This window comes from Hippoglossus hippoglossus, chromosome 24 (assembly GCF_009819705.1).
Source record: "Hippoglossus hippoglossus isolate fHipHip1 chromosome 24, fHipHip1.pri, whole genome shotgun sequence".
NCBI lineage: Eukaryota > Metazoa > Chordata > Actinopteri > Pleuronectiformes > Pleuronectidae > Hippoglossus > Hippoglossus hippoglossus.
Genome location: NC_047174.1, coordinates 9,909,494 through 9,919,976, shown reverse-complemented (window position 1 = coordinate 9,919,976; position 10,483 = coordinate 9,909,494). Strand labels below are relative to the sequence as shown.

At 44.3% G+C, this 10,483-nt stretch overlaps 1 protein-coding gene across 1 annotated transcript; it reads left to right on the top strand.

Annotated features, from left to right (window-relative positions):
* Positions 1–267: 267 nt before the first annotated feature.
* Positions 268–10,027, top strand: bmf2 (BCL2 modifying factor 2). Its single transcript, XM_034580045.1, has 4 exons — positions 268–420; positions 3,359–3,604; positions 4,869–5,101; positions 8,935–10,027. Exons 2-4 carry the CDS (start codon positions 3,382–3,384, stop codon positions 9,049–9,051), a joined length of 573 nt encoding a protein of 190 aa, XP_034435936.1. The 5' UTR covers positions 268–420; positions 3,359–3,381; the 3' UTR covers positions 9,052–10,027.
* The last annotated feature ends 456 nt before the right edge of the window (positions 10,028–10,483 follow it).

Below are 10,483 nucleotides of genomic sequence, written 5' to 3'. Positions count from 1 at the left end.
ATAATGATATATATATATATAATATATATAATAAAATATTACTAACCCTAACCCTTTTGATTTAGGTAAATACTGTCAACACTGAATAATTAGCTGAACACACATTGAAGATGGTTTTTTTATAGCTGTAACCTGATTTTATATCCTTCCACTGTGCTGTATTTGCATAACAACTGTGTCGCTGACTCGGTCCCTTTCACGGTATGACGGATGGGCGGATCCCGGCCGTGCGGGGCGGGCCACTTTGACAAGAGGGGAGAGGAGGAAAAAAACAAACCCGACTCGACTCAGCAAACATCCACGAGTGGCTGTGATGCACAGAGGGGATACGAGCAGCTCCCACGCAGTCCGTATAGGAAACACGGTACCGGGAGGTTGTCAAGATACCACCGATCACAACGGAAAGCGCGTTTGCTGGCGGTGAGTGTCACGGTCCTCCGGTGTCTTTCCTCACATTTGAAATGTCCTCTGATGTTTTTTGCGGGAGTTGGGTCTCAACAAACCGGGGACGCGGGGCTCGGGCATGTCCCGACAGGAGCGGGGGACGTGCGGAGCCTCCAGGCTGCTGGCACACGTTGGGAAGCATGTATTCGATATGTGCACGTCCCGGTTGGTCACTGTTCATAGAGGTTTTTCTCTCATCTTCAAAGCGCAAAGTGATTATTTGCGTGTGGATTCTTGACGTTCCGGCTGATGATGTTTTCCCGGGTCTCCAAATCCCCACCGTCGGCCAATGTTGTTTTCATTGGCGTTATACAATAAACAAGCAAAAGTTAAAATGGCATATGCTCTTGTTTATTTCACGTATCGGTGAAATAATATCGGCTCCGGGCGAGTGGACGTGTTGTCATCTCAGAGGTGTTTGTTTTGGGGAAGAGTTGTCTGAGGAGAAAGTGTCATTGGAGGAGAACAGTCACAACACCGGGACATAACACAAACAGAGACGTCTGTCTGAAACGCTTCTTGCTTGTTTGTTTGTTTGTTTGTTTTTGCCGTCACAAGTAAACAAATACGTCAGGGTGGTCGCGTTGAGTTGCAGCGACTTATTTTAACAAATGTGAGGGAAAAAAAGTTGAAATAGTTTTAATTGAGGATGTCTTATCATTAGTTGTGTCCATGTCTCTTGTGCACTGGTTTCCTCATTAGAAGCAGTTAGGGCTGTATTTTTTTTTTTTTTTTTTTTATGTCTCCAGTCCCAAGCGGTCGAACTTGGCATGTTTACCCCGGGCATTGTGCTCCTGATGCGGTTAAAGCTGCACCGTGTCCCCATGGTGGACATCCGGAACCCACACACTGATCATTTGAAACAACTTGCTAATGAAATAATATCAGTTTGTTTTTATTGTTTTTGTGCAAATGCAAACAGTTTTGCATCATTATTGCAAAAATGTATACTCCGGCATACCAATTCAAAAACATTGAGGTGGATTAGCTGTGTCCTGCTTGGGTTCCATAGGGATCTGAGTTGCCTGTTAACATGGAGACAATGGGCGAAATAGCAGCAGAGCTCACCTTGTTTGCAACCCCCCCCCCCAACAGCCTGAGCAGTGGATGGAGCAGAGCCTGGTGCACAGATGGAGCAGCAGAGGGAGCCACTTAGTGCTGCAGCTCTGAGCCTCTGTCCAGCACCGAGGAGGTTGCCAGGCCTCGCTGTAGCCCCAGGCAGAGTGTGTGTGTGTGTGTCAGTGCGTCAGTGTGTGCCTGTCTATGTTTTTCTATGAGTCTGCCGCTATGGTAATCTGGCCAGTCCCCTGTCCACCGCCTGTGGAAATTTAAGACAGGACTCACATTGTCGTTGACACGCAACACGAAGTGCACATTTGATCTCAGTGGAACTTGCTGCACAGTTGCAGACTTGCAGAGATGCCCCTACAGCGTAGGTTGCTTTAATTAATCTACTGCTTAACTTGCCTTGAGGAGAAGTTGCGGTGCTAAATTTCAGTAGAGCCCAATTACTTAGTTCACACTGGCAAATTGGATCAATTTAATTCCCAAAATGCCCTGGTAACAATGAAGCCCAGAGGATGTGTGGGTCAATAGTGTGGGTTTTTTTTGTGTACCAATAAATAGTAACGCGGCCTGGCTAATCAAACAGTATCTTTCCCACAGTGGTTCAAGGTGTACTTTGAATGACATAATGCAAAGAGACAGGCTCACAAAAAGATATACGTCTGGCCGCCTCTCTCTGTAAACACAATACCAGTGTATCCAGTTTCAACTTTGTGCATTTGCCAGTCCACACGGCCCATTTGCCTCCTCTTGCACAATAAAAGGAAAAGATAGACACCCTCGACAAAGCCACAAAAAAAGAAAAAAGATGTAACAGTAGTTCAGATTGTGGCGTGCTGCCAACAAGGAAGAGAGTGCGAGTGTTTGCTTTCGGCAGGCGCAGTTGAGGACGGAGCGAAACTCGTTATCTCCCTCGTGAAACGGCTGCTGCGTGCAGCACATGACGGCGCACAGCCAGAACTTTGGTTTCACTCACAGACCACCTGGTGCTCAGTGTGTGTGTGTCTGTGTTGACAGAGGAGACACTCTCCAGTCACTGTGTAGGTGAGAGCGAGAGGAAGCGGTGAGCACAGGTTTTAATGTTGAGCAGCAGAATTGTGCAGGAGAGACATAATCCTGACTCTGCCCTGTAGCACACTCCTCCAGATTAAGGTAAATTAGATTGAGAAAGAAAAAAGCCTCTGCGGTTGATCCTTTAGCACTCAGTTACATTTTGGCACGTTCGGGATAAGAATGTGCCAAAATCAGAGGGTGGCAATTCTGGTGTAGCATTTTTTACCATGCTACACTGGGTGGGGGGGCCCCCACACACACACACACACACACACACACACACACACACACACACACACACACACACACACACACAGGGTGTCTCCAAACGTTTGGCTCCTGTTGTGACTCATCACTGTATAAAAAAAGAGAGAAGATGTCTGTAGCTACATCTGCCCTCATGTATGTTTTTTGGACGTATGGATTTCCATTGCCAGATCCATCTGTGCTTCTGAGACGATTCATCTCTTCTTGTTTGTTTTCAGTATTACCTCACACAACATAAGCCTCTTAGTGGGTATTATAATGACTAATGATTTATTTCCATTTAACCACGACTGGGTGAGATAATTTTCCATCTGCCAGAGGGCAAAGTTTCCACCGACAACAAGATGATATTTGGCTTTTTTTTTTATTGCTCCTGAAACAAATCACACCCAAATTTCCTGCCAGAAAAAGATCATAAACACATACATCCCATGTGGGTCAGGTGCCGTGTTTACGCTGACAAACAACACAAACATGTACACAAATCTAAAGTTAACATCTCGTGTCCCCCCCCCTTCCTCCTCTCCAGGGAGTTTACCGCTGAGGTGTCGGATGGATGATGAGGAGGAAGACATGTCACAGCCCATCTCGCAGGTCTGGGGATCGTCCTTCAGGGACGTCAAATACGAAGACCGAGCCACGCCGATTTCAGCCGGACAGGCCCTGGCTGCCGTCACCGCCGCCGTGCCCACATCGCGGGGTCACAACAACAACAGCATCAGCATCAACACGCTGCCCTGCAGCTTGCACTGGCAGCCGCGCATACCCTTTCACGGTAAGGAGGGATGAGAGATTTTGACCCCGCTGAAGTGATCTGGGATTATGGATTTAGAAACTGAGTCTACAGCAGTGGATGATGTATACACAGAGTAACCTCACACTATTACTCATTCCTTTTGTATGGTAGGTTCCTCTCTGGGAATCGTCCCCAAGCAGAAAAAATGAATGAAACTCTGTCTCTGACTTGATAATCAGATGTTTTCTTTCTCGAGCAATGACACAAACTAAATTCCATTTTGAATTATTTCTGCAAAACAGACTAATAATTAGTTTTTTTCTTGTTACTGGGAGATTCCCATTTAGGATAATGTGAATGCTTAGAATTTAGAAAAACAGTCCATTCGAAGACACTGTCTTGTTTGAGTTATGAGGATTTAAAAGGTCTTTGATGTAATAAAATGCTGTATCATCTTAAAAACAATTTGAAGAGACAGAGGGGGCCAGTGCAGGGCAACCCTGCCATTTAAAGTTTTTTTGCATATTAAATTTGCAATCCTTGAAAGAGTCTGACAGTACTTTCATACATACGTCACCACATTAATATGTCCATCGGATTTAATCCAATATCGTTTTTCCCCTCTTCAAATCAGTGCGACAGCGGCCTAATCGGATTTTAACCAGTGATGCAGCAGAAGGCCGCTGTTGTGCAAAGACGTACATGTTGTTCTGGGTTTAAAGTCATCAATACATAAACACCGCTGTCAATTACCTTGTCATTCATTGTAATCCAACCAGTAATGGAGGTCATGCACTTGGCACCGCGCCATTTCTCTTCTCGACACATTAACGTTGCAAGGCGCCCTGCGTTAGACATGATCAACACATAAAAACTATTGTTTTCCCTCCGAGTGGTATGACTGCAGAAGAGCATGCTCGAGGCAACGAGTAAACTCGGTGACACATCCCACAGAAAGGCAGAAGTTCACTGAGGCTGCTGTTGATTTAATAAGGTGTTTGAGTTCTTCCACCTACCAACACCCGCACACTCTGTGTTGTTTGTGGATTCTTCAGTTGTACTTTGAGTGTCTGATCTTGTAACATCTCCAGCCACGAGAAGATAAAACCTGACACGGCTGAGTTTGAGTAATAATATTAGTAGTAATAGTCTTTCCTGAGGTTTTTCACTGTCTCGTCTATGATCAAATAGAAAAACATATTAGTACCACTGCATTCCACCGATATAACAACAACAACTTCTGAGTATTTTCGAGATCCAACAAAGTTTTTAAGAAGCTCGATTTTTTTTTTGTTCCTTTTAGGCAGCGCTGGATTACGTTCACATTTCCCCGCTCACTTTGAGCCAATGGAGGACCGGGGAGAGAGACAGCATGAAGAGGAGGAGGAGGAGGAGATGGAGGAGGAGGGCAGAGGGGAGGAGGATGAGAGGATGGCAGAAAGGGCGGAGGAGCAGGCAGGGGTGAGCGTCGAGGCGCAGATCGGACGCAAACTTCGGGAGATCGGAGACAAGTTCCAGCAGGATCACGTTGAACTGGTAAGCCTCGCTCCCGGAGCAGTGACAAGGTTCCTTACGTGACCTCAGACTCGGTGCACGCAAGAGGATTTATCGGATCCTTAAAACATGAACAGACATTATGATAGATTTAACCAATTTTTTATATTTTCATTTTAAGAATGCACACACCAGATGATTCATTCTAGACGTGGGGCCATGTACTTTACTTAACAACTCCAGAGTGGTGACTCCTGGGAGTTGGGATCTCACAGAAACGTCAAACATGGAGGTGGACCTTCATGTCTGTCAGGTGGTTGCACTTGCAGCAAAAAACAAAGCACCTGAGAAAAACTGTGAAGGAAGTCATGGCTGAGAAGATGGAATCAGTCAAAAACAAAAATCTGCCCAGTTATCAGTATGATAGTGTCCCCTATCCACGGAGACAACCAGCTTGTGTGCACTTTTGTCAACGTGTAAACATCAACACAAGCTGAAATGAATATTACCAAACCCATTCACTCAAATCTCAATTGGTCATGAATGCTGAATAATAAACTTATAACAGAAGGGGCACAGCCTCGACTTGAACTATAATCTGTCCAACTTTTTAATGTGTCAGTTTTAATTTGATGGGAATCACAGCTACCTGCTGCCAGTTTGTGGCTCAATCCTGGGAACAAAGCAGCAGAACAGCTTGTGCATTGATTTACACACTTTCTTGGCCACAATTAAGGGGAAAAACCACTAAACCACTAATAAGGCATGGTTTAGTTACTTCATACTGAAAACGAGGAAACTACTATCTAGACAATAATGTCATCTTCCACTGGGGCACTGAAAGATGTATCTCTCACTGTCAGTATTTATTATTAATCAGCCGTTTGGTGGTGTAGTCAAGGTCGTCTTTGTCTTCTATAAGCAGCGAAACAGTCCAGGCAGAGTGTTATAGACGATGCTGTCATTACAAACAATAGGAATACTAGTGTATATTTCCTGGTCTGCAGACTGAAAGAAAAACAAACGGGTGAACTCCATGCCCTCATCTGTTTAAATGCTTTTTTAGAAGGAGAAGATGAAATGACTCCTAATTCTGACCAGTATCCTTTATTCTTCTGTCTCCACTTTGGTTTTTAAAGTCTTTTTTTTTTTTAACTCATTTCTTTTCCGTTAAAAAAAAAAAAAAGACAGACAATTTCCCCCTTCAGATGAGTTCTTTACACCACATGTTTTCAGACTTGTGTTTACTTTGAGGGAAACCGGGCTCAGTGTTTGCGAAGCTCCCGGGCGAATAGTTGAGCACACATACCCTGTCTGGTTCCCGGCGTGGGCTTAATCATGTGTGGAAACGTCAGACTCCCACACATGCCTCAGCTGTACCTCGAAAGACCGCAACATGTTTGCAGACCCGGTGTGATTGATGACGTGTCACCTGTATCGGTGTTTAAAGAGCAGCTAATGGTCTGACTAAGCAGATCCATTGGTCACATGACTGCAGACGTGGTTAATACTTATTAACACACATATACCCAGGGGGCAGGTTTCGAGTGTCTTATCTGCTGCCGTAACTGTTTTGCCATGGGGTCTATGTTGACAACAAGGTGTGGTTGATATGTTTTTAAACTGCGGTTAGAAAAGGCTAGACAAAAATAAATAAAAGAGAAAGGAGACCAAAAAAAAGTGTGAGAAAGAATTAAAAAAGTGATAGAGGATGAGAGATGTTGACTTTGCAGGTGCGATCGATGCCGCTGTCACGAACAGGAGCGAGAGCCCGCACGCACGTCTGTGTCTGGGTAGACTGTGTCGGCTGTTTATTCGCTCGTCTAAAAATAGAGTCTGACTCACACACTTATAGACGCAGCCAGTAACATGACGGCTACCCACAATACCTCAGTTGTCCCGTTGGCTGCCTCAGTGTGTGTGTGTTTGTGTGTTGTGGTTTGCGTGTGTGTGTGTGTGTGTGTGTGTGTGTGTGTGTGTGTGTGTGTGTGTGTGTGTGTGTGTGTGTGTGTGTGTGTGTGTGTGTGTGTGTGTGTGTGTGTGTGTGTGTGTGTGTGTGTGTGTGTGTGTGTGTGTGTGTGTGTGTGTTTAACTCTGTGGCGGAGATAAGAGAGAAAACTGTCTTTTTTTGTCTGGCGTCTGCTGTCGAGTTGGGTTTTAAGCTGCATTTTTTTTTTTTTTGATACGTGCTGTTGCAGGGATATTTCAAAGGGAGAATATAATCACAAGCCATTCTTCATGATATCCAATCACCCGTCTCTGTGTTTGCAGCTATTGTTTGACAGTTTCACTCGTTTCTACAAGTAGACATTGCCGGTGCGGGGGCTACCGTGTGGGTTTCTGTTTATGTCAAGCACATTATATTGGTGGTTTGAAGTCTTAAGCATCGGTTTGGACATTTTAAGCTTGACAACTTTTAAGAGCAAGAATGCACAGAGAGAGTTTTCTTTAACGGTGTTGGATGAATTAAGCGTAAAAATGAAAAAGAAAACACACCATTCTCCTCTACCTACGCAGATTAGAGCAGAAAGATGAGCCCCATGTGGAACAAACCAGCGTACTGTTTAAATAAGCTCAGCAGTGTAGAATTAAAGCAATTAAGGACAATTAGGGTTACATTTAGCGGTGCTGGTTCAATTCAGTTAAGTCTGCTTGTTCTGCATCAAATAGCCTGTGGCAGACTCTGATTGCCGGGCTGCCAGAGACCTTGACGGAGCGAGAGCAGAGGGGGAGAGAGAGAGAGAGGGAGAGAGATCGTAACATGAGCGCTTATGCAACAGGCTGCAACATCCCCCGACTGTTCAGAAAAAGCCAGCGGGATCGGTGCAGGATCAGAGATGAGGAGGAGAAGGAGGAGGGGAAGAGGGGAGGTTGCAGGATGCAGCGAGGAACCCCTTCATCTGTCTGACGACCACAAGGGTTACACACACACACACACACAGAGACAGAGGAATGACAGAGCTGGGAGGAGGCAGCTCCGTGGGTGGGAGCGGTTTGGTTTCCTTCGCCGTGTTTTGCTAATGATTCGGCTGACTCTGCCGTCAGGAGAGAGGCGTGATGAAATAGACGGCGTGCGCTCTGAAAGCATTTCGCTGTGAGCATCTTGTTTAGAAGTGGGAGATTTAATAAGAGTCTCGAACCTGAGAGAAGAGGATAGAGTGATGTCATCAAGATGAGTGGCAGCTCCTGCGGGTTAAAAAAGTCTTGTTCTATACTTGTTATTCAGGTCATTTCATTTCAAGTCTTTGAGTTCAGAAAACATTTAATTAACTAGATAAAAAGTACATACTAATTCAATTAGGCTGCACCAAATTGTACAAACTCTTAGATACCAGGCCCCTAAATATGCCAGATTTTTATCCCACACCAAAAGCTAATAGGTTCTTCCCTGACCGCATCCTTCCATCAAGTTTCGTGTTAACTGTCCATTCGTGTTTGTGTGACCTTATTATATTATTATTCAGTGAGTTCTTCCCTGACCCATACCTCATCAAGTGTGGTGGTAACCAGTCCAGTTGTTTTTTGCGTAATCTTGCCAACAAAGAAGCAAACCACCAGGTCCTCAGCGGAGGTGATATCATTGAACGTGTGTCTGGGGATGAGAGCCACTGCACCAGATACTGAGGATGTGCGTGTGACAGAAATGTTTTCTAGACACAAGCTACTGTTGTGGAAACATTCAGTCTTCTTGGTCATATGGTTTTATCTCACAGGGTTTACCACAGGTCACAATGTTTCTACAGAGACCTGTAACCAGGCTGTGATTTTCAGTGATTTTCTATCTTAACAATTAAAAGTATTACATTTTAAACATGCGACCCTCCATGATGCTAATAACGTCTCTAATAATGTCTCCATTTTCTGTCTCCCTGTAGTTCATGAGGCACCAGAGACAGAACCTGCCAGTCTGGATGCGATTCACCATGGCCCTGTTCGGCTTCCTGTTTCCCAGAGAGCCTCTCGTGCCGCGGCTGAGAGGGGAGCAGCGATGAGGGGACTTCCTGCTTGGCCCCTTCGCCTCGGCCCTTGCTTTCCAAAAAACAAGGGACCAGACTTTTAGAGATGGCACTGTAAGATGGAACACGGGTTTGGATTTTGTTTTCTAATTGAATATGAAGACGACATGAAGAAAACACACGGTCACCGCTGGACGGAGACTGAATACGATTTTTCTTTTCCTTTTTTCCTTTTTTTTGGGGGTTGTTTTCTTGTTTTTTCCCGCCTCTCCAAGAAGAAGCCATTGTGTTTGAAGAGATATTTTCGAAATATTTGTAAGATTACCTATTTTGTACAGTAAACTGCTCTTTTTATTTGGTAATTCAAGTCTTGAAGAACCTTCATCAGTCCAGGGAATGCCTTATTCTCTCCTGCCACAGTACATTACGCTTTTGCATCAAGGACATCACCTGAACGAGATCGATCTTAAGATTAGGCCACTTGTTTTTATTTTTGGCGATACACTGTGGACGTGGACATTTCTGTGCTGATGTTACTGACTTAAAACCTTGAGGACTCGGGGCACATTTCTAATTTATTCTCAGAAAAATAATAAGCCCTCTGCTTATCCTTTACTGTTCCGCACTGGCTAATTTGAAAACATGGTTGTCATGACATTGTTGCAGATTTACACACTTGTGTTGCACTGTTGATGTTTTATCAGCTTCCACTATAGACGTAGGGACGTTTTTTATCAACCTGGTGTCCTCCATCAGCCTCCAACCACTCGTGTTAGTAGAAGTGGCGTCACGACCCACTGCGTAGATTTGGATTTTGTGGATTTAACCCATTAAGACCCAAGGTCGGCGAATAAGAACATGCTCTAAAACTTTGACTGAAGAGCTGACAGATTTGACAAAAACTTTTATTTCCAGCCTCTGAAGCAGAAACATGAAATAAAAAGCATTTGACAGTGGCTTTCATTGTATATCATTTGCCGTCTCCCTGAAATTCTACATTGTTATTTTCATCGTAGTTTTGTCAATGAAACGCTGCTGTACTCTACTTTAATAACGGCCATTGTTTGAAACGCCACTTTACAAACTTTTTGATGGCTTAGAGCCCTAAGAAACAAACTACATTTCCCATAATTCATTTAGTCTTAAAGGTATATACACGCATATGTCGCATCAGGTCTTGATGGGTTAAATCATTGATGGACGCTTACTTGAATTTGGGTGTACTATCGGTTTCAGTCGAGAACGGGATTCAAAGTGTTGATTCCTCGTTTCGACTTGCAATCGTGTGCATTTGAGTGTGTGCTTACTCTTTTTCCAAAATGTGCAGTAATAGTGAAACCAAATAAGCACAAAACTCAAATCAAATCTCCCTTGTGGGATTTCAATCAGGGAACTGGAAACAATCAGATGTAAAGCTGAAAAGCTTTGGATCAATTTCATCCCTTTCCAAAGCTTTTCAGGATTTTCT

Coding starts and splice junctions, on each gene's coding strand:
- bmf2 (XM_034580045.1), top strand. CDS start 3,382: ATGGATGATGAGGAGGAAGACATGTCACAGCCCATCTCGCAGGTCTGG. Junction 3,605..4,868: donor GCCGCGCATACCCTTTCACG/GTAAGGAGGGAT, acceptor TGTTCCTTTTAG/GCAGCGCTGGATTACGTTCA. Junction 5,102..8,934: donor AGCAGGATCACGTTGAACTG/GTAAGCCTCGCT, acceptor GTCTCCCTGTAG/TTCATGAGGCACCAGAGACA.